Source organism: Lineus longissimus, chromosome 17 (genome assembly GCF_910592395.1).
Source record: "Lineus longissimus chromosome 17, tnLinLong1.2, whole genome shotgun sequence".
NCBI classification, from domain to species: domain Eukaryota; kingdom Metazoa; phylum Nemertea; class Pilidiophora; order Heteronemertea; family Lineidae; genus Lineus; species Lineus longissimus.
In genome coordinates, this window is record NC_088324.1 from 9,156,852 (window position 1) to 9,180,154 (window position 23,303).

General features: G+C 42.1%; 2 protein-coding genes across 3 annotated transcripts; one reads left to right on the top strand and one right to left on the bottom strand.

The window, feature by feature from the left end:
- The first annotated feature begins 10,868 nt into the window (after window positions 1-10,868).
- Window positions 10,869-16,777, top strand: LOC135501449 (calcium load-activated calcium channel-like). The gene is made up of 7 exons (XM_064793575.1): window positions 10,869-11,092; window positions 11,529-11,606; window positions 11,833-11,892; window positions 14,660-14,706; window positions 15,054-15,121; window positions 15,451-15,595; window positions 15,872-16,777. Exons 1-7 carry the CDS (start codon window positions 11,032-11,034, stop codon window positions 15,959-15,961), a joined length of 549 nt encoding a protein of 182 aa, XP_064649645.1. The 5' UTR covers window positions 10,869-11,031; the 3' UTR covers window positions 15,962-16,777.
- A 721-nt stretch (window positions 16,778-17,498) lies between these two features.
- LOC135501367 (FAD-dependent oxidoreductase domain-containing protein 1-like) lies at window positions 17,499-23,234 on the bottom strand. Of its 2 annotated transcripts, none has more exons than XM_064793443.1 (10): window positions 23,030-23,234; window positions 22,359-22,504; window positions 22,144-22,273; window positions 21,824-21,923; window positions 21,539-21,633; window positions 21,091-21,269; window positions 20,802-20,947; window positions 20,242-20,374; window positions 18,341-18,448; window positions 17,499-18,045 (listed from the first exon to the last, which is right to left on the bottom strand). In XM_064793443.1, exons 1-10 carry the CDS (start codon window positions 23,163-23,165, stop codon window positions 17,791-17,793), a joined length of 1,428 nt encoding a protein of 475 aa, XP_064649513.1. In that variant the 5' UTR covers window positions 23,166-23,234; the 3' UTR covers window positions 17,499-17,790. The 2 variants fall into 2 exon arrangements, with proteins under 2 accessions (XP_064649513.1, XP_064649512.1); XM_064793442.1 differs by having other exon boundaries at window positions 20,215-20,374.
- Between the last annotated feature and the right edge of the window lie 69 nt (window positions 23,235-23,303).

Genomic DNA, 23,303 nt, shown 5'->3' on the forward strand with positions numbered 1-23,303 from the left:
TAGTACACTAAGATTTCAGTGATTAACATAATAGTTGCAAGTTTTTGGCGTTTTAGACTCAAATTTCGTGCTATAATAACTACGTTGTAAACATAATGCTCAAAATTGATTCATGAAAAAGGTGATAGGGCAATATTAAGCAAGCAGTAATGGAAAAAAGTGTAATTTCATTAACTAAATATTGTTTTTAGACACTATTACATTTTAGGCCTACTTTTCCGTAAACCACGAGACCAATCAGTCCAATGCATGCCAAAAAAACACCACATATGAGTGAGTCACGGAGTATACAATGTTTGTAAGATAAAGAAAAGTTCGGTCTCTTAGGCTCGGTGGTCTATATACTGGGGTCCGTGAGCGTTGACAGTCTAGTGGCGCGGCCTACGGATAGATCGAGAGGGTGGTTTGGGGTTCCGACGACGGTGCTCGCATGCATAATTGGTCGTATCCCCGAAACCTTTACAAAAACAAAAAATCTGGTGGCATCAATCCAATGACGGTAAAGGAATTGACGGTGAAGGATCTCGCAGCATAACGGATGCGCATCCGATGACGGTGAAGGAATTGACGGTGAAGGATCTCGGGGCATATCGGATGCGCATCTGACGGTAATATATACGCATATATTTATTTTAGTTTTATACTATTATGTAAGTGCAAGCTCTAGTGAGCTCATACGACTGACTGACAGTCCTGGCTGCTCCACCGTGCTGACAACATGATGAAAGAGATGAGACAGTCACAGCCAGGCCAAATCAGTCTTGGCTGCTCTGCCAAGTTGTTAACATGTTCAGAGAGATGAGACAGTCAGCCAGGCCACACCAGTCTTGTTGGCTGCTCTGTCAAATTGTCAGCATGGTGAGAAAGATGAGACAGTCACAGCCAGGCCGATGGCTGCTCCACCGTGTTAACAATATGATGAGAGAGATGAGACAGTCACAGCCACGCCACATCAGTCTTGGCTGCTCTGCCAAGTCGTCAACATGGTGAGAGAGATGAGACAGTCACAGCCACACCGAATCAGTCCTGGCTGCTCCACCTTCTTGACAACATGATGAGAAAAGATGAGACAGTCACAGCCAGGCCAAATCAGCTATATTGGCTGCTCTGCCAAGTTGTTAACATGGTGAGAGAGATGAGACGGTCACAGCCAGTCAAATCAGTCCTGGCTTCTCCACCGTGTTGACAATATGATGAGAGAGATGGGACGGTCACAGCCAGGCCGCATCAGACTTTGCTGCTCCACCGTGTTGACGGCATGACGAGAGAGAAGGGACAGTCACAGCCAGGCCGAATCAGTCCTGGCTGCTCCACCGTATCGATGATATGGTGAGAGCGATGGGGCGGTCACAGCCAGGCCGAATCAGTCTTTGCTGCTACGCCGTGTTGGCAATATGGTGAGAGAAATGAGACGGTCACAGCCAGGCCGAATCAGTCTTTGCTGCTCCACCGTGTTGGAAATAATGGTGAGAGAGATGAGACAGTCAAGGCCAGCCCAAATCAGTCTTTGCTGCCTCCCCGTGTTGGCAATATGATTAGAGATATGAGACAGTCACAGTCGGCCGAATCAGTCCTGGCTGCTATACCGTGTTGAGAAGGTGAGAGAGATGAGATAGTGACCGCCAGGCCAAATCAGTCTTGGCTGCTCTGCCAAGTTGTCGACATGGTGAGAGAGATGAGGCGGTCACAGCCAGGCCGAATCAGTTCTGGCTGCTCCACCGTGTTGACAATATGGTGAGAGAGATGGGACGGTCACAGCCAGGCCGAATCAGTCTTTGCTGCTCCACCGTGTTGGCAATATGGTGAGAGAGATGAGACAGTCACAGCCGGCCAGTCCAAATCAGTCTTTGCTGCTCCACTGTGTTGGCAATATGGTGAGAGAGATGAGACGGTCACAGCCAGGCCGAATCAGTCTTTGCTGCTCAACAGTGTTGGCAATAATGGTGAGAGAGATGAGACGGCCACAGCCAGGCCGAATCAGTCTTTGCTGCTCGACAGTGTTGGCAATAATGGTGAGAGAGATGAGACGGCCACAGCCAGGCCGAATCAGTCTTTGCTGCTCCACCGTGTTGGCAATAATGGTGAAAGAGATGAGACAGTCACAGCCAGTCCAAATCAGTCTTTGCTGCTCCACCGTGTTGACAGCATGATGAGAAAAACGAGACAGTCACAGCCAGGCCACATCAGTTTCGCCTACTCTGCCAAGTTGTCGACATGGTGAGGGAGATGAGGCGGTCACAATCAGGCGCAATCAGTCTTGGCTGTTCCACCGTGTTGGCAATATGATTGGAAATATGAGGCAGTCGCCGCCAGTCCAAATCAATCTTTGCTGCTCCACCGTGTTGACAGCATGATGAGATTAACGAGACAGTCACAGCTACGACACATCAGTTTCTGTTGCTCTGCCAAGTTGTCAACATGGTGAGAGAGATGAGACAGTCACAGTCAGGCCGAATCAGTACTGGCTGCTCGACCGTGTTGACAAGGTACGAGAGATGAGACAGTCACAGCCAGGCCAAATCAGTCTTGGCTGCTCCACCGTCTTGGCAATATGGTGAGAGAGATGAGATAGTCACAGCCAGGCCGAATCAGTCTTTGCTTCTCCACCGTATTGGCAATAATGGTGAGATAGATGAGACAGTCACAACCAGTTCAAATCAGTCCTGGCTGCTCCACCGTGTTGACAATATGGTGAGAGAGATGGGACTGTCACAGCCAAGCTGAATCAGACTTTGCTACCCCACCGTGTTGGCAATATGGTGAGAGAGATGAGACGGTCACAGCCAGGCCGCATCAGTCCTTGCTGCTCCACCGTGTTGTCGGCATGACGAGAGAGACGGGACGGTCACAGCCAGGCCGAATCAGTCCTGGCTGCTCCACCGTGTTGACGATATGGTGATAGCGATGGGACGGTCACAGCCAGGCCGAATCAGTCTTTGCTGCTCCACCGTGTTGGCAATAATGGTGAGAGAGATGAGACAGTCGCAGCCAGTCCAAATCAGTCCTTGCTGCTCCACCGTGTTGGAAATATGATTACAGATATGAGACAGTCGCAGCCAGTCCAAATCAGTCTTTGCTGCTCCACCGTGTTGATAAAATGATGGGAAAAATGAGACGGTCTCAGCCAGGCCACATCAGTTTCGGCTGCTCTGCCAAGTTGTCAACATGGTGAGAGAGATGAGAAAGTCACAGCCAGGCCGAATCAGTCCTGGCTGCTCCACCGGGTTGATGATATGGTGAGAGCGATGGGACGGTCACAGCCAGGCCGAATCAGTCTTTGCTGCTCCACCGTGTTGGCAATATGGTGAGAGAGATGAGACGGTCACAGCCAGGCCGAATCAGTCTTTGCTGCTCCACCGTGTTGGCAATATGGAGAGATGAGACAGTCACAGCCAGTTCAAATCAGTCCTGGCTGCTCCACCGTGTTGACAATATGGTGAGAGAGATGGGACTGTCACAGCCAGGCTGAATCAGACTTTGCTACCCCACCGTGTTGGCAATATGGTGAGAGAGATTAGACGGTCACAGCCAGGCCGAATCAGTCTTTGCTGCTCCACCGTGTTGTCGGCATGACGAGACGGGACGGTCACAGCCAGGCCGAATCAATCCTGGCTGCTCCACCGTGTTGACGATATGGTGAGAGAGTTGGGACGGTCACAGCCAGGCCGAACCAGTCTTTGCTGCTCCACCGTGTTGGCAATAATGGTGAGAGAGATGAGACAGTCGCAGCCAGTCCAAATCAGTCTTTGCTGCTCCACCGTGTTGATAACATGATGAGAAAAATGAGACTGTCACGCCAGGCCACATCAGTTTCGGCTGCTCTGCACAGTTGTCAACATGGTGAGAGAGATGAGAAAGTCACAGCCAGGCCGAATCAGTCTTTGCTGCTACACCGTGTTGGCAATGATGATGAGAGAGATGAGACAGCCACAGCCAGTCCAAATCAGTCCTGGCTGCTCCACCGTGTTGGAAATATGATTACAGATATGAGACAGTCGCAGCCAGTCCAAGTCAGTCTTTGCTGCTCCACCGTGTTGATAACATGACGGGAAAATGAGACAGTCACAGCCAGGCCACATCAGTTTCGGCTGTTCTGCCAAGTTATCAACATGGTGAAAGAGATGAGACAGTCACAGCCAGGCAGGCCGAATCAGTCCTGGCTGCTCCACCGTGTTGACGATATGGTGAGAGAGATGGGACGGTCACAGCCAGGCCGAATCAGTTCTGGCAGCACCACCGTGTTGACAACATGATGAGAGAGATGAGACAGTCACAACCAGGCCACATCAGTCTCAGCTGCTCTGCCAAGTTGTCAACATGGTGAGAGAGATGAGACAGTCACAGTCAGGCCGAATCAGTCCTGGCTGCTCGAACGTGAGAGAGATGAGACAGTCACAGCCAGGCAAAAATCAGTCTTGGCTGCTCTGCCAATTTGTCAACATGGTGAGAGAGATGAGGCGGTCACAGCCAGGCCGAATCAGTCCTGGCTGCTCCACCGTGTTGGCATTATGGTGAGAGAGATGAGATAGTCACAGCCAGTCCAAATCAGTCTTTGCTGCTCCACCGTGTTGGTAACATGATTAGAGATATGAGACAGTCACAGCCAGGCCGAATCAGTCCTGGCTGCTTCACCGTGTTGACGGCATGACGAGAGAGATGAGACAGTCCCAGCCAGTCCAAATCAGTCCTGGCTGCTGCACCGTGTTGACAATATGGTGAGAGAGATGAGACAGTCGCAGCCCTTCCAAATCAGTTTTTGCTGCTCCACCGTGTTGACAACATGATGAGAAAAATGAGACAGTCACAGCCAGGCCGAATCAGTTCTGACTGCTCCACCGTGTTGACGATATTGTGAGAGAGATGGGACGGTCACAGCCAGGCCGAATCAGTCCTTGCTGCTCCACCGTGTTGGAAATATGAATACACAGTTTCGGCTGAGATAGAAAGATAGAATATTGGTTCTAGTTGATACATTTGCCGCTAGGGTTCCGTTGTTGGATGTCAGCTTATCGGCCGCGACGGAAGGAATGAAATCGCTACGCTATGAGATCTCATGTTCTTTAGAAAAAAAAATCCGAAAATAATTTAGGGCGCTCTCTATCGTTCATATATGTTCTTTTCAAATGCAATAAAATATAATGATGCAACTTTACACTTCAAATAAGATATTCTATAAATGTGTAATATCTTGTAATATGTAAAGTCAAGGACTTAGTGAGCCCCCCTTTTGGTCGGGGGAGCTCCCCCGAACCCCCCTACGAGCATATGTTAAGTGCAAGCTCTAACAACTACAGCTGTTACAATGGGGGGACACCCCCAAACCCCCCTCCGTCGACATAGGTTTTTACCAGTGCGTTGGGGGGAAGCTCCCCCCAAACCCCCCCCCCCCCCGGGTGGACAGTCAACTAGCCCTTCTGTGTCATACTGCTGGAGGGGGGGGGGTGCGATGGGACCATCCATATAGTTCCTTCCGACACATTTTTGTTTTGGTAATGTAATACATTGTGATTGTCCTTATTCACGGGAATCGGGCGTTTCCAGTGATATACGACACAAATAGGTTGTCCTCATGCATTCACTTTGGGAAACGCATTTTAAAATAGATGTTACGTCCTGTTAATGGGGCACGTCATCATCGCGTACATTTGGGAAAAACTCCCTAACGTGGCCGGAGCAGACGGCTGAAAGTAGTTTAATTATTGGCCGCTAGGGTGCAGAAAGTCGCTCACCCGAATTTTTCACGCAACTTTTGCTAAATAGAGCTAGTTCTAGTTTGTGATTCATTTTGATACTTCAGATTTGGGCAGAAGACCAATATAACTTAGTCGTCAGTGTGGTTTTAAGCTGGAAAAACGTATTTGTTTTTCTTAAAGTGCCTTTTTTGGACGGGTGTGTGCGATTGTTTTGTTTTTATGTCACGTGACCTCGATCATGTCATACATACATACATATATTACTGCAAATAGGCTTTTTAGCCTGTAGCAGGTTTTTTCTTCTTAACTTTTTCTGCTGATTGCGGGAGTGCGGTGGGGCGGAAGCGAGGGTTTAGGATTGGTTTTGGGTCCAGGCTAAATGACTCAGATTTGTAGTGGGCATCTATCTGGTTTTTAAATATATTTAGGGACTCGGCGTTAACAATATGGTTCGGTAGGCTGTTCCATGGGTCAATGACTCGGTTTGAGAAAAAATACTTTCGTGTATCCATCCTGGCTCTAGGTTTGTTGAGTTTAAAAGAATGCCCTCTGGTCAGGTGTTTATCATCAGCTGGTCTGAGTAGTTTTTCTCCTTCAATATTATAAAATCCATGTGAGATTTTATACGCCTCTATCAAATCTCCTCGTAACCTTCTATATGCAAGACTAGGTAAACCTACGAGCTTTAATCTCTCTTCGTAGCTTTTGTCCCTCATACCTGGAATCATCTTTGTAGCACGTCTTTGTACATTTTCCAGCACTATTACGTCTTTCTTCAAATGGGGCGACCAAATCACGTTTGCATATTCTAGGTGAGGTCTCACCAGGCTTTTAAATAGGATGGCAAACATCTTCGAATCCAGGTATTCGAAAGATCTCCTGATCATGCCTACCACTTTGGTGGCTGTATTTGCCACAGTTTCTACATGCTTGCTGAAGCTAAGTCTGTTATCGAAGGTGACTCCTAAATCTTTTTCAATGTCAGTTTCTTTAATTTCATTTCTTATACCATTTTTTGTCAGGAAGTATTCTTTATGATTGTTATTTCGCCCATAATGCATTCGTTTGCATTTATCAGTGTTGAAACCTAATTGCCATTTAAGTGACCAGTAATCTAGGCTGATCAAATCCCTTTGCAATCCTATACTATCTGCAGGGCTTCGAATCCTTGCAATAATCTTGGCATCATCTGCAAACATTTCACAAAAGTTCTCAACACACTCCGGTAAGTCATTTACATAGTAGACAAACAATGTTGGGCCCAGAACACTGCCTTGGGGGACTCCACTCCTAACTGATGTCCATGCCGATGCAGATCCATTTACCATGACTCTTTGCTTTCTGTCAGTAATGAAGTCACAGACCCAATCATAAATCTTGCCTTTTATTCCATAATTTCTCAGCTTGACTTTCAATCGCTCATGGGGTACTGAATCGAAAGCCTTTGAAAAATCTAGGTAGATTACGTCTACAGGATGTCCTTTGTCAAGGATTTCCGTTATTCTATCCATTGATTCAAGTAACTGTGTAATGCAAGATCTTCCCTTTTGAAAGCCATGTTGAGATTTGGATACAGCAGCTCTTAGATGGTCGTTTAACCTGGTCCTTACAAAATCCTCCATGACTTTGCATATTATTGATGTTAGGCTTATCGGCCTATAATTTCCGCAGTCAGACTTACTTCCTTTTTTATGTAAGGCTGTGATCTGTGCCTTCTTCCAATCGGACGGCAGTTTTCCTTCATTCAACGACTTGTTGAAAAGTAAACTTAGCGGTATTGCCAGTTCATTACTAAGTTCCTTTAGAACCCTCGGATGGATGCCATCTGGTCCAGGTGATTTTGATACCTTGAGTTCTTCAAGCTTTTTCCGTACCTCTGCTGGAGTTATGAAAAGTTCTAGATTTATATCATTAGGGTCCATGGGCTCTAGATCAGGGGGCGGTATATTGCTTTTATCCTCAATGGTGAAAACACTGGTGAAGAAATCATTTAAAACCTCTGCCTTTTCATGATCATTTTCAGTTTGGTTTCCATCTCTGTTCGACAGATTTGGTATTCCGCACTTTGTCTTCATTTTTGATCTGGCATATTGATAGAAAGCTTTTGGGTTTCTTTTAGCATTTTCTGCAATTTCCCTTTCATGATTCTTTTTTGCCTTTCTGACCTCCCACTTCACCTGGTTCCTTAGCCTAGCATACATATCATAGTCTTTACCCTCCTTAGTTTCTAGATACCTCTTATAGGCTTCCCTTTTCTTTTTAACCTTAGCTAGGGCTTTAGGGTTTAACCACAATGGTTTTCGTCTGGCTGTTGGGTTGTGTCGTCTTAGTGGCACATACTTCTTTGTCGTCTCCAGTATTTTGTCTTTTATGAAGGTCCAAGTATCTTTAGTATCCAGGTTACTGATATGTTTTTCCCATTCTATGTCCGCATGCTCTCTCCTCATACTGTCAAAGTCTGCCTTGGTGAAAGCAGATTTCATGCACTCTGAGTGGTCCCCTGGGACATAACATCTGTATAAAAAGTTAATGCAAGAATGGTGGCTTTTTCCTAATGGTGGAAGCATATGGATTTCATTTATCATGTCCTGTTCGTTTGTAAAGACTAAGTCCAATACATTTGGTCGGTTTTCACCTCTATGATGAGTAGGTTTCGTTACATGCTGAAACCAGAAACAGTCTCTAATGGTTTCTAGGAAGCGGCTTGCTGGGTGGTTTGGGCTTGCATTTGACATTATATTTGTCCAGTCGATCTCAGGATGGTTTGTATCTCCCATTACTAGATAATGACTATATTTACGATTGCTAGCTGAGCGAAGCGCATTTCTCTGTTTTTCATTAGCTAATTCTGTAGAATTTGGAGATCTGTATAGACATCCGACTAGTAAGGTGTCATTATCACGCAATTTTATCTCAAGCCATACACTCTCATCAAATTTCTCCTCTAGATTAACTTCCACCGTTGAGATGAAGTTTCGTACATAAATGCCAACTCCTCTGTGGGGACCTGTAACATTTCCTAAGTTTGAGTAAAAGGTGAAACCATTTATATTGAACTCCGACGCCTGTACAACACATCGTGAATTTTTTGGTATTAATTCGGTCACACTAATTATGTCTGCATCAGTACTTTCTATTAACAGTTCAAGTTCCGGCCTTTTATTGACTAGACTATCTGCATTTAATGAGAGGCATTTGAATCCAAATTTTGAACGTGCATCTAAATTAACTTCTGAAGTAGGTGCTGAAAATAAATTATAACTGTGTGTATGTACATTGTCTCTGAAAATTTGTGCATTTTCTACCTCCTCTCCTCTTCTTTCTCCTTGGCTCTCATCATTTCGTAGTATGCCTTGGCTTCCTTCTGTTGTAATGGGGTCTGGTTCTTCTTCATGAAGATCTTCCTCATCACTGGATTTTGGTGATCCTTGAGGGCACCACTTGCCCTGAGTATACGGTTTTTTGCCTTACTGTCCTTTATTTCTACTATCATTTTCTTTGGATAGTCTTCGGTTTTTCTGCCAGTTCTCCTGATTTTACCAAATGTTACCTCGTTTTGATCAATGGCATCACAGATTTGTTTGAACTTCTCTCGGTCTTCTTCAATTCTGAGTTCAGTCTCCTCCTGCTCGCTCTCCGGGACGTTAAATACCACTATACTGTCCTCTCTCTGGCTTCGGAGTTGAATCTCACGTGCACTTTTGGAAACCAGTGCATCTTGTGCATCTTTGTCAAAGGTTGAACTACTTGGCATTTCCGCTATCTGTAGTTTAACTTCATCTTTAATTTTATGAGGTATTTCATTTACTTGTTCTCGAATGATAGTGAGGCTGTGTTCTAACACACTTTGTCTCTTTTCTAGTTTAGAGTAAGCCTGGAGAAGTTTACCGGCTGATTTATTGCATTTATGACAGTACCAGTGAATACTACTTTCCTCATTTGAGTTTTTCTTTAGAAAGGCATAATTCTCTACAGATACATTTTCACAAATGGCATGGTGCCAAAATTCACACAGTTCACACTGAAGTGCATCTTGCTCTTCTTCCACTTTGTTCTTACAAGAGCCACAGTTTACGTGTTCACTTTCAATTACAGATTCATCATTGCCAGATTTTGAGCTTTCCTTATCTTGTAGGTGAATGGAAGATCTTGATCCTCTACGCTGACCTTGTATACCACCACTGGCACTGGCCATGGTAGGGAACCGTATTGCAGTACATGCTTTGCATAGAAATTGGTCCCCTTGGGCATATGATACCCCCTTGGTTGCTTTACAGTCTTGGCACTTTGGTGGCATTTTATATTCTAGCTTTGCAATGAACACAAACAGCAGTCAAGCAGCAGCAAAAAAGCCAGGAGCGATTGTAAGCAGCATGCATACAGTAGATTATATAGTCACTACCTTACCTCAATTCCTATAAGGCTTCTCTATTTACTGATCTGCCAATGTGGTATTGAACATAAGCATCCTATCCTATTTGGAACTTTACATGTCAAAGATCGTGCAATGCAATCCTATGCACGTACCGCACCGTTTCTAGTGTATACAAACATGACCAAGAACAAAATGGCGAACCGCGAAAATACAATCCTCGAAAGAGCTGCCACACACTTGATCCATGCAAACTGTGAAAAATACTGGACCGATTTCTTTTCAAATTCTGCAGCAAATAATTCACATCGTTGACTTGGAGATCTGATGGTTTGATGAATCCAGATTTAGGTTTTTCATAGGTTTTTTAATGTTTTAGTTCGCAGAAACTTGATCGATTTTAAAAGTGCGTCCGAACCCCGCGCATGCGCAATCTCAATCTCAATGTCGACACAAAATTGAAATAAACCACCCTTTTCTGTCATTATTTAGGACGGATATTTCTCTAATAATAAAAATATTAATATAATTGGCCAATTTCTTAGGCATATGATGTAGCGAATTCCCATGAAGATTTAAATTAATTTAAATTAATTTCAATCAATGGGATAGCAACCACCACCGGAAGATCGCGGAGAAATCGGTAAACTCAACGGAGTTAATTCAGAAAAATACCAAAAAAAATTGTTTGTAGGATATACAATATTTACTCTCTTTATTTCTCATCAAATCAGTATATACTCCCACACACACGTGTATCTTAAGAGCCCCTCCTAAAGGGGGGCTTATAAAAAAGACACTGAAGATATTTTTTCATAATATAGTCAAGAAAGACCTTATTCCTACTTAAAAAATATTTTCTTTAAAGATTAATGTTACATCGGTCACTAATTAAGACAAATCTACCCCAAATAACACGTACACAAAATTGAACCCAGTTTCTCACATTATTTCCTCAAATAAATCATGTTTGCGGACACCATTCTGATCGTATTTATCTCAATATGTACAGCATTATTGGGAGAAGGTATGAAGATGTGCAAGATAGTTTTTGATTTTGAGATAAAGAAGATCTAAATCATTTTGTGACCACCTCAAAATATTCGAACTTTGATTTCGACAGGTCCTTAACTCCACTGCCTTCATGCATGTCATGTGCAATCGTATTTTTACTTCCCAATTTGATATGTCCACAAAAATTCTTAAACAACCTTCACCACACTCTGCTGAAACGATCAATGAATTCTTTAAACTGTGCAGCTCCATTTGATCATGATTTATAAACAAGTTCAATTTAACAAGTAAGCCCTTGGTCATAAGTGCTGATTTTAATTACCAGCATTGTAATTTTACATTGAGAGTTTTTAACATTGTACATTTTATAACACCTTGTTTTACATGCTTTGTATTTTTATATTGTATATTTTGTAAAGTTGTATGTTGCCATTGGCCCCTTCTTTCAGGCCTCACTTGGCTCCTTGTCTACCGAACGGAGACGTACCAAAAACTAAAGGCAGAAGTTGATAAGCAGAGCAAAAAATGTAAGTCTGCATGCAGAACCTCACTGAACAATCTAACAGATTCTCCAGTGACAAATCTGAGTTTAGTGAGGTGTCTGTCATGGTGATATACAGCTACAAGATTGAGGAGACTACCAGTACACTCATCTAAAATGGATAATTCGAACCAGGATGGTTGCTTATGTCTATCTCGCACACAAGGGGATGCATGATGCATTTATTCTTCCATAATATTTATTTATTCCAGTGGAGAGGCAGAAAGAAAGCACATCCGAAAGTGCTGATAGGAGTCAAAAGAAGAAATTAGGTGAGTTGCAGAGTTTTGAATGAGGGAGGTAAAATGTGCAGGTATCAGGTGTCTAATGCATCTTGCTAATATCAAAAGCCAGTGAATGCAAATATTATGATGTAGTGAAAAAAATTGATTTCCCCTAGAATTGTTTATACATGTAGCTCTTGTATATCAAATGCAACTTTTATGGTGCACTTTTCATCAAAAGTATAAATTTACAAGGTATCATTTCTCATAATGTTTAAGGTGAATATTTGACATATCGAACATGTCAAAACACAAAACTAGTTAGCTAATTCTGAAAACAATGGTTACTGAGTAACTCTTTCACTATAAGGTCATTGTTTTATTAATCAAGTATGTTCAAACAAGTTGGAGACGCTTGATTGGCAAGTGTAATTAGTATAAGTCTTTCAATCAGAAACATGTTTGATTTGTCAAAGTTTGTATTATGTCTCCTTGGTGATTTTGTGTTGTTATAGTTTTCATGGTAAATCAAGGATGGTATAATGGTCATTCAGGTCTTGGACTCCAGCCTGGGAACACACATATTTGGACTTCCAATCTGTATTTGTAATTGTAACTATCAATGTATTTGCTTTCATGAAAGTTTATTGAATTAGAAGAAGTGAACAGAACCTACAGGACTCCAATTTATTTCTACCGCTAGTCTCCTTCCTTTTTCCCCCATAATATTTGGTGGAGAACCCAAAGGATCCAAGAGAAACAAGAGGAAGACGCCAAGCGAGTGACTCAGCTCATCATGACGATATCGACGCTACCTCAAAGTATCACATCGGTGATAGCAACTCTTGGATTGACCAGCACCCCTAACGAATGGGATATTTCAGCAACTGCAGAAGGCACGTCGCTAACTCTCTTCTGGAATGCGGATGGAGCTGTAAAACGAACTGCTGTACCTCTACGGATGAAAGGTTTAAAATCGCCTTCAACACTTCGGCGTGATAAACACCGTATGGAGCTGTATTTACAGACAATCAAAGGACAAAACGTGAGTGACAAGTCAATTAGCATGCCTTCAGTGTCTGCGCTAGGCCCACAGAGGTAGGTTTCAGCAATTGCCAAGCCAGATTCTGCAGAGACACTAGTCAACAATGAAATGAACTCCTCCCAAAAGGAAGATCGGCAGTTAATTCAAAGTAGAAGTGTGTCGTCACAAACCGATGAAGAACTGGTCCCTACAGTTGTGTCGGTTAGTGTTCAGTGCAAATCGGACTCAAAATCATATGCAACTCAGTTTGCTCCAGAGACAATGTCTACCACAGTGCAATGCAGCCAAGAAAAAGTCTCCAAGGCGGTACAGTACGTATCCAGCAACCCATCTGTTTCTGTGCAGGTCGCCTCCGAGCATCGCTCAACTTCTGTCCAATGTGAAATGACCAGTCTGTCTGACAATAATGCAGTGAAAAAAAAAACGGAAGTAGTACCAATCCAGAACGTGCACAACGATGAACTATGGACCAACTCATTGAACAATGCCACCCATTTCGTTTCATCCAGGAATAGTGTTTCAAATACAGTGCCTGCATGTTTACCAAATAACCCAGGAATAAGGAATAACAACCAAGAAAATCCGATGAATGGGGGTCCATCATTTCCCATGTACAGGATACCGAAAATGGGTTCTGCTGGGTGCACCCAGAACATCGCCTCACCATGGACTTCAGTAAGGCAAATGCAATGTTAAATTTAAGATACTAAACAAAAACAAAAAGAGTAGGGTTTCAGATGTGTGGACAATTGGAATTTGCAGGAGCAAATCTCTTAAAACAACAGGAGTATTTTATGGGGTAAATTTTGTTATCACATGACACTGAATATAAACTGAATTTTAGAACAATGAAATGATTTGATCTGCGTTTGACATTTATACTGGACTTCTGGCCACATTCTGAAGACGCAACTATTTTCATCTGCCTCGAAAAAGATGTTATGAATTATAAAATTGACTTTCATTTTGATGAGTTTATGTGCACAATATAGCTATTTTGACTATGGAATAGTGTGAAGAATTATGTTCACTTATTGAATTTCATGTTACTTCATTTTGCAATTTCATGTATACTTTTATATGGTTTCGTCTTAAGTGACTTCATTTTGTAATTTCATCTATACTGCTATTTAATCTTGTCTTTTGTAGACAGCATATAATTCGCAGGAGCGAATTTGATTTTTAAAACAACAGGAGTCTTTTATGGTGCACTTTTCATCAAAAGTATAAATTTACAAGGTATCATTTCTCATAATGTTTAAGGTGAATATTTGACATATCGAACATGTCAAAACACAAAACTAGTTAGCTAATTCTGAAAACAATGGTTACTGAGTAACTCTTTCACTATAAGGTCATTGTTTTATTAATCAAGTATGTTCAAACAAGTTGGAGACGCTTGATTGGCAAGTGTAATTAGTATAAGTCTTTCAATCAGAAACATGTTTGATTTGTCAAAGTTTGTATTATGTCTCCTTGGTGATTTTGTGTTGTTATAGTTTTCATGGTAAATCAAGGATGGTATAATGGTCATTCAGGTCTTGGACTCCAGCCTGGGAACACACATATTTGGACTTCCAATCTGTATTTGTAATTGTAACTATCAATGTATTTGCTTTCATGAAAGTTTATTGAATTAGAAGAAGTGAACAGAACCTACAGGACTCCAATTTATTTCTACCGCTAGTCTCCTTCCTTTTTCCCCCATAATACAACCCAATGTTTAAACATGTATATTTTCCTTGATATAATTTCCCTTCATTTTTACAGAACGTCAGGAAGAAAAGTTAAAAACTAACAACAGGGATTTATCATTTGTATGTATCACTCACTTCCTTAACTTTTAGGAACTAGTCCTGTTGTAATGCTCTTTGTCAGTAACTCCCTTAACAATGAATTAGATGAGTAATTTCTGGAGGTATTGCAGAGCTTTGAATAAAACAGAAAGTACGACTTTTAACAGACAGCACTGCACAGCTTTGCTCCTGTCTCACTTTATGACAAATTGCTTATGATATTGTTTACTACTACATGTAATGCAATTTCTTGCCCTCTGCTCTGAACCTTGGCTCTGAATTTGAAATATTTTGTTGGTAACAGATTTTCTAATGATCTCAAAATGATGAACCCATATATTTTGTAAACCATCCACGTTATCTTTCAGGTCAAAATGAAGTCAATGTTTGCCATCGGTTTTGCCTTCACTGCCTTGCTTAGCATGTTCAACTCCATGTAAGTATGTAACATCTTTTTCAAAGTCATTAGAAGTAAGAAACATTGCATTTGCTAACTGTTGAGTCTGCCATGGGTTCCTCAGCCATGTGTCAGCAGGTGGCAGACCAATGTGCCTTGCACCAAGAACAACAGGATTCTAAAAAAGGAACAGTAAAATTTTACTAGGTTTATTTGAATATTAAACATGGGCTCTGCGCCATTGTGATCCTTCAAAGAGGAGGCTCGGCTCATTGGTGATGAATACCTTTACTTTTTCTCCACCCCGTTTATGTAGTGATGTTTCTGTTCTGGTCATGTAAAGACAACATTAATCTTCTTTTCTTCAGATTCGACGGAAGGGTCGTTGCCAAATTGCCATTTGTCCCCATCTCTTGGTTACAAGGAATCTCACACCGGAACATCATGGGCTCAGATTATACTGATTGTTCCTTTATATTCCTCTACATCCTGTGTACCATGTCCATCAGACAGGTGAGTGCACTTCAGCCATTCTGTATCTGTTTTAAAACATTGCTGGGATGTGGAATTGGGTGTCTCTCTTTGTTGAGCCAGTGTGTGTTCCGAATATACATCTGTGAGAGGCCTTGTTAGGCATTCTGGACAGTTTCAACTCTCCGTTCTGAGGTTCACGTCATCAGCACTACCTCTGCTACACTTCTGCTGACATTTTGACAAGAGGATTTGACTTAGGCTACCAAAAAACCCAATGATGTACTACAAGTAATCTTTCTTTGTTTACCGTTACAGAATGTCCAGAAGATGCTGGGATTCGCACCGTCTCGTTCAGCCAACAAACAAGGCGGTCTATTTATGCCACCGACAGCACAAACAAAGTAACAGGTTGTTCAATAGAACTTTCATACACATGCAGCCTCGCCTCGAATTGTAGAGATCCCTCATCGGTATTGAGTGCACCTTCCGGAAAGGACACCGCTGTTGATATTGAGTAAAGGGATATTTCTTCTTTGACATTATTGGAGGGAAGGTTTGCAACCTGGACTTGGCAATGATTCACCTACCCACTACAAAATTGAATTTTGTATTCAGAACAGACTTGGTTTCTATGTGGGAAACCATATGGTTTTCACTGATCTTTATTTCGATGTTAGTTGTTGGTTTAGCAATTGTAACTGACCAAGGGCCTGTGTGTGGTTTCTCCCTGCAATTGAGTCAGTCCTTCACACTGGCGAGACATTCCCTTCATAGCTCTTGACAGAAAGGGCGATCATATCAAAATAGTTAGCTGGAAACATTTTTGTATCATTCAGGAATTCAGCTTTATATATGATTGTGGAGGAAATATGACAAATCGGAATCTTATTTTAACAGTCAAATAATCATGTTGTGATTTCCACTGCCACTGGTCTGTCCTTAAAATATCGAAGCAGGGTATCAAGTGCTGCATATAAACAATGTATTGGCAACAAAGATGATAGCATGTAAGCCCTGGGTGTCTGTCATATACTGGGTATATCTTGAAGTTTTGCAGAAAAATAATTTCTACACTTCAACAAATTGCAAACATCTACCTGGTAAATACTTTGAAAACAATTACATGTACCTCTGGAGTGATTCATTTGGTCACTGTCTACTTGTCAAATTTAAAATCATTTAATTGTATTTTAAAAAGTTTAATAAAATATTGATATTAACTTTGATATCTGTATTCGTTCGTCAAGCGAAATAATACCAAACTGGAGGAATTGGCTGGCTCACCAATTACAGGGTGTATTGTACTTGAACAACTTAGATTGCAACTAATGTGTTTCAGATGTATAGTGGAACATCGCTTAGTGGACACCTCTATTAAGGACACTCGTTTTGGTCCCAAATTGGTTATTTCCATTCAAATTGACCTCTCTTATCAGGACACCTCTATCAAGGACAGCACTTGTCAGTCCCGAGGGTGTTGTATAGAGGATCTACTACATTCTTCCAAGACCACATTCCTTATCAAAGAAGCATGGTGCTTTTTCTGTGGGCTGCCCCCTTCTTCCTCCAAACAAAAGAACAGCTGTCCCTTCTTCCTCTACACCAAAGAAGGACTCTCCCTTTTTCTAAAACAAAAAAAGACTATCCATTCTTCCTCTAAACCATAAACAACACGGTAATTTTCCCCCCGAAACCAAAGAACGGCTGTCCCTTCTTCCTCTAAAGAACACCATCATTTGATTTCTTCCTTCAAGAGAGACTGCCTGCACTTCCTTTAAAGCAAAGAAATACTATCAATTCTTCCTCTAAAACAATGAAAGACTGCCCGTACTTCCCCTGAACTGAACTAAAACAGACTTTCTTCTCTTCCTCAAAAGCAAAGAAACAAAGATGTATTTTTGAAATATATCATTATCAATATAAACACAACTAAAGCTATAGATTCATCTCTTAGTCATTCTACATGTATTTCATTATAATCATTCAACATAGCCTCCTACAAAGGTCTACGCCATTCGTTACATATTTGAAACATCGTTTCACAGTACACTACAATCTGCTTCGGCTGCCAAAATTAAACAGTTAACGCATTAGAGATCACGACACTTCCCTATCAAGGACAGCACTTGCCAGTCCCGACGGTGTGCTTATCAGAGAGGTTCTACTGTACTGTTTGTGTCCCTGTTCCAGCTGGCTTCCACAAAAAGTCACCTTTCAAAACTTTGAGCAACTCATCACACAATATTAGTCTCAAACATTGGCTTATTGTCAATGAACCTATCGAATCTGAAGCAAGATAAATCGATACTTTGATAATCCCCATCGTATATCAATTCCATGACTGCACGTCCAATTGCTGGTGCGTGTTGGAGTCCATGTCCACTCGATCCGTTACAAAACAAAAAGTTGGTGAAGTACGGGTGACTCCCAATGATTAGGTTTTCGTCCATGTAGTTGTAGTCGTAGTAACCGGCCCAGGCACTTTTAACCTGGAACAAAGGAAGGAAGAATTTGAAAAAGTATGTCGGAGAAAAATATATTGTTGGTTCAGAAAGAAATTATTTTGATTAAGTCAGCAACACTGTGGAGTGGCTGCATATGAGCAATACATTCACAAGAGCAAATGCAGAACACATAACATCAAGTCACAACGTTACCACTGTCATCCTTAACTTATTTCGAAGACATTAAACTTGCTTCTATTAAACCTAGTGGACGCTGTTTAGGATGACCCCTTTACCGTTCAAATCTAACTTTCATCAGCGAGCTAGATTATGTTTTTACCTTTATCTCTTCGAAGCCTTTCACTCTGTGTGCGAGTATGGGCCAAATGTCGTTGTTGAAAAATTCATAATCAACATCTAACGTGTCGGTGGGTGGTTCTTCCTCTGACTGTAATAGATGAAACAAAATGAATGATTCTCAACTCAAAAACCAGGAAGCAAACACTAATATTCAACTTTTTACGGGGCCTGACATTTTCATAATTTCAGCGGAGCCACAAACAGACCAGGAAAACACAAAAGGCCAGGAAATATCAACAAATCTACGACTAATCAAAATTTCTTAAAAACCTACTCGAAAAAGCATGCAAATACAAGTATAGTTTGTACTGCAAGCACATCACTGAGCATAAACTCTTTTTTTTTATTATGTCACTTACATTAACATGCATGTAAACCAGTTGCCTCTCACATATCTACGACCATAAGATGAATTGGATCTAATAGGCTGATTAATACGCCAACACCCGCCCATCAGTGTTGAACGGATGCCGAAAATCTGGAAGCCTACATGTACTTTCATCTCTTTCAAGATTTTGATTGTGCATCTGACACCAGTGGTGACCACTATGGAAAAGGTTATACCAGTGGTGACCACTATGGAAAAGGTTATACCAGTGGTGACCAATGTGGAAAAGTGTTAAAGTGTAATCAGGTCTTTCAAAGGTAAGTACTGATAACAACAGAATGGACACAGACAGGACAGGAAACTTTTTGGAGAAAGTCAGCTGTAAACACAAGCAGATGTTGATGGCGTGTGCTACATGTACAAGGAGATGGTCAGGAATCATTTCATAAAGCTTTTCAGATGCCTTTACAGAGCATTTGAGACGGTTTCAAGAATAGATACTGAATTTCCAGGTGATGGTTGTCTCACCAGACGTTGTTGCGTTGGTGCTATGAAGCAGGCCAAAACCAAAGGTTGGCACAGAGATTTGGGTCAAGATGACCATGCCATCCAAGCAGTGTTTGGTGGGACAACCAATACCGAAAGTGAGGTATAAGTTTCTGTTCCAAAACACCTCGAATTTAACATTGAAATCATTTTGACTGCTTTTCGACCACTACCATATTTTGTACCAACCCAACCCGGTTAAGGTTGCCTAACAATATCCCCTGCCACGAAAATGAGGCACAGTGCTTTATACACTGTAAGGAGTGCTACATGTATGCTGTAACCAAGGTGTTTTTTGAACAGAAATGCGTTTGAGCTGGTTAGAAAACTATTCACAGCCTTTGGTACAATCAAAGATTCATTTCTACATTCTATGATAGGGGAGTATAGAATTAGATAAGGCCGGAAAATTAGAGTAGGCATGAATTATATTTATAGTATACAGAACAGGTCTGTCTGAAAATGAAAAGGAGAGAACCCCCAGTGAGGGGAGGGCATGAGACACACATTGGTACTTACACAAAGCGTTGCTGATTTTACCAAGTGACCAAAAATCTGCAATTTTTCTGAATTTGGGATAGTGCTGCCACCAGTTACTCGCACATGAACAAAAAATATCACGGGGATATTCAAAGCCACTATTCCACCGGACACACTTATCAACTGGTATACGTTACAATGCTTTCTGAATCTTCAAGTTTCAATTAGCACTGTGGTTAATGAGAGATAGTGTTATTAGTATCGTACACAATATTGACATGGGAAGGAGTCTACAATCCCAATCACAGCCCAAAAGAGGTCATCAATTGACAAAATAAGTGCCTTTGTTCAAAGGATTTATCGTTGAATGCAATCAAACTACCGGTACATCATTTCTGATCAGGAATTGTCAATTTTAACCTGGAAATATTTCAGATTGGTCACTTTGTGAAATTGGCGACAAAATGTTAAAAGGGAGAGGAAAGAGGTAAGAGAGCTACCGATTGAGGTGTTTCAGGAATTGGTACTTTTGGAGACGAGCTGCCGATGAAATGTCCACCGAGTCCCTCTTTCCGAAAATAGACGCCTGTCGGGTCGATCACCATGGGAGTGCTTAGGCCAGGTCCTTTAGGAGCATGCCAGGAGTACACAAAACGTTTCCTGAGAAAAAAGGAACATGTACAATACCATACTGTGCTTAGGTGTTGAGTGCATTGAAAAAAGTGATATGCATGAAAATTTGTCCATGACATAAATCAGGGCTTCATCTTCTTCTGCATTTGATTTTGGACATCACACTCTCAATTCTGTATCAGTCACAAAGACAGCAGTACAAGCTAGTTCATCCAGCCATCCTTGGTGTTCAATTCTGTTCCATCTGGCCAAATCTGGCTGAGAACAGGCTGGGAAGTCGAGGCAATTCCTGCAGTACATGTAAGTGGAGTGGAGTTGGCACTTGGACAGTGCTGCATCACCAAACCAAGTCTCTTCACGTTGACTCGTAGACAAGGTGTCCAGTTCTGAGATATCAAACGATTTCAAACTCCCTTCTGTCTAGGAGTCTGAGAGTATAGCAGAGTCAACTAACCTTGCTTCCACTGGGAGCGGTAGCTGAAATATCCCTTCACCCGTGCCGATGCCTGCCAGTTCTGCAATCTTTCCAGCAGAGTGTCCAGCAGCATTGATGACAAAAGCGGTGGAAATTGGATGAATCTCATTTTCTGGCGACAAAACCTGGAAAGTATTACAAAAATCCTTTAATCTAGTGTTCTTTGATCGGTTTTGAATTGTTCTCATCCAATTTTACAGAGACTGGCAATAACTCAGGTTTTCTGTCCAAAGATTGTGGAAAGTTGGAGAGAAAACTCTGAACTTACATTGACATATCTGAGCACCTTCTTCTCCTCAATTTTCCCTCCGACCACATGCTCCCTGTCTGAGAGGAACTCAAAACCTGTCACCTCGCCTTGGATGTACTTGACCCCAAGAGACTGGGCTTTACGTTTGAAGGAAGTCAGCAGGCACCATGGGTCAAACCATCCTTCGTTTTCTATGCCTGAAAGTGAAATACCAAATCAGAATATTTTCAATATCATCCAACAAGAACCTGTCACCGCCTCTTTTGGGCTTTACACTTGAAAGAAAAACCAGAAGGCAACTTGGTGCATGATGTCTTAAAATCTGTAAAGTCACTCAGCAGTCAGCAAGCACTCTACTATTGACCCCTAGCTGGTATTAGGAACCCGATGACAAGTCGGGGACGAGATGTTGGTCTTTGCTTACATGATGCGGAATGTTCACAAACACTGATATCACAACACATACCATAGGTGCCAGCCTCTATATCATCTGTGTTCAACCACGGCCATTTTCCCTTCAGTTGTTCCGCGGACATGAACTCAACTGCTGCACCCATTTCCCTGCAGGAGCAAAACAGAACTCAACATTTATCAAGGCAGCAAATGAATGCTTGCTTTCTATTATAATCAGGGCCTTGTTGAGGTAGTTCAACTGTCTTAGGGTCTCTGCTAGAGAGTTCTTTGGAGAAATAATTGAATTCACATTGACACACAGGCAGGCTGGATGAAGAAGAAGAAGAAGACTACATACCTTTGAAGTTTGTAATTCTTCTCCAAGCAATCAGCGCCAGCCTTAGTGGCCAAGAACAAGTAGCCCTGAGGATTGAATTGGACATCTGGTGGGTCCATATCTGACGTCGAAAAAAAAAACATGCGAACAATAATATTCTGAGGCTGCAACATTCAAAATAGTTTGGCATGTCTTAAAATCAATGATAGTAGCAGAAGTCAAGCTCAGATTTGCCAACCTGCTAAAGGGCATCCACTTTTAACAGGACACTTTTAAGATATGCAAGTGGCCCAAAGGATGATGGTTCCTCCTTTACCCAAGACACTGGAATGTTTACTCACCAAACACGCTAAGGTGTTGCTTGATATTTCGGAGGAAATCTGCCCCAAACATTGACATTTGGATATTCTCTGGGATGGAGAACTGTTGACGGATGCCACCAACGGACAGGACGGTTGAACATTGTGTATACTGAAAGAAATCATATTTACATAAGTTACAAAAGACCTCTATTAGGCCCCATAAAAAAATGTCGGCATATTGTTCATTCTTTTACTTTTGTGTCTTTTTCAATAACTGTGACTGTGTACCCTTCAGGACTTCTCTGCTTCAGAAAATATGCCACGGCTGAGCCAACGATTCCTCCCCCGATGATCGTGATGTCGGATTCAACTGGATAGCCATGTTCAAGGTCAACCTTCCCTGAAAGAAAGAGGAGCACATTTTTAAAGGTTTTTTATTCATGCAGACTACTGCACTTGGAGAATACAACTTGAAAGCCTTTTTTCGGGTCCCAGCAGAGGCCGATGGATGGAGGCACTTGTTCCTTGCTGATATATGCGGTGTTGTTGCTGTCAGCTGTCAGCTGTCCTAGGGAGGCCCTGTCCTTCTGCATGCTATAGAGCGCCAGGGTTTTGTGGTCACGGTTGTGCAATCGGCTCACCTCGGGTAAATCAACGAGGCCTCCTCGACCCTCCGCTGCGCGGCGGATAGGGTCGAGGTTGCCTGGACTAACCGGTATAAGATACCTTTACGATAGGCCTAGGCCTAAACCAATCCTTCTGTCTGCTGGGGGGGGGGGGGCTTTAGTTGTCACTATTGACTATATACATGTCTGATGTAGTATCATTTACGTAGTCAATGACAATCACAATGTGATTGTGAATGTCTAGACTAGTCTACTGTCAGTGTCATAACTCTCATGCTTGCATGAAGTGTGGAACATACCTTCCAACTCCTTTTTGATGACCCCCCATGGACTTTTGTAGTGTCCTGGCTTTGGCAACTTGATCGGTGGCTTCTTGCCATTTCTGCCTCCCGTGCAATACGCCCGGACAAAGCTGTTTAAAAGAAATCGAGACATTTTATTATGGACCTGAAAAACTTCTCATGTTGACATTATGGATTTGTGTACCTCATGTACATGGGGTGTACTGCTTGTGTACATTTTGTACATAAATCTTTTTTAGTACTACAGATAAGCGACTGATTCTGTACTAAT

Bases quoted from the DNA above. Each gene is read 5' to 3' on its own strand.
- LOC135501367 (XM_064793442.1), bottom strand. From the start codon at position 23,165: ATGTCTCGATTTCTTTTAAACAGCTTTGTCCGGGCGTATTGCACGGGA. The intron at 22,505-23,029 runs GTATGTTCCACA...TCTTTCTTTCAG, and splicing joins CATCAAAAAGGAGTTGGAAG to GGAAGGTTGACCTTGAACAT. The intron at 21,634-21,823 runs GTATGTAGTCTT...TTGCTCCTGCAG, and splicing joins AAGAATTACAAACTTCAAAG to GGAAATGGGTGCAGCAGTTG.
- LOC135501449 (XM_064793575.1), top strand. From the start codon at position 11,032: ATGTTTGCGGACACCATTCTGATCGTATTTATCTCAATATGTACAGCA. The intron at 11,093-11,528 runs GTATGAAGATGT...CCCTTCTTTCAG, and splicing joins TACAGCATTATTGGGAGAAG to GCCTCACTTGGCTCCTTGTC. The intron at 11,893-14,659 runs GTGAGTTGCAGA...TCATTTTTACAG, and splicing joins GAGTCAAAAGAAGAAATTAG to AACGTCAGGAAGAAAAGTTA.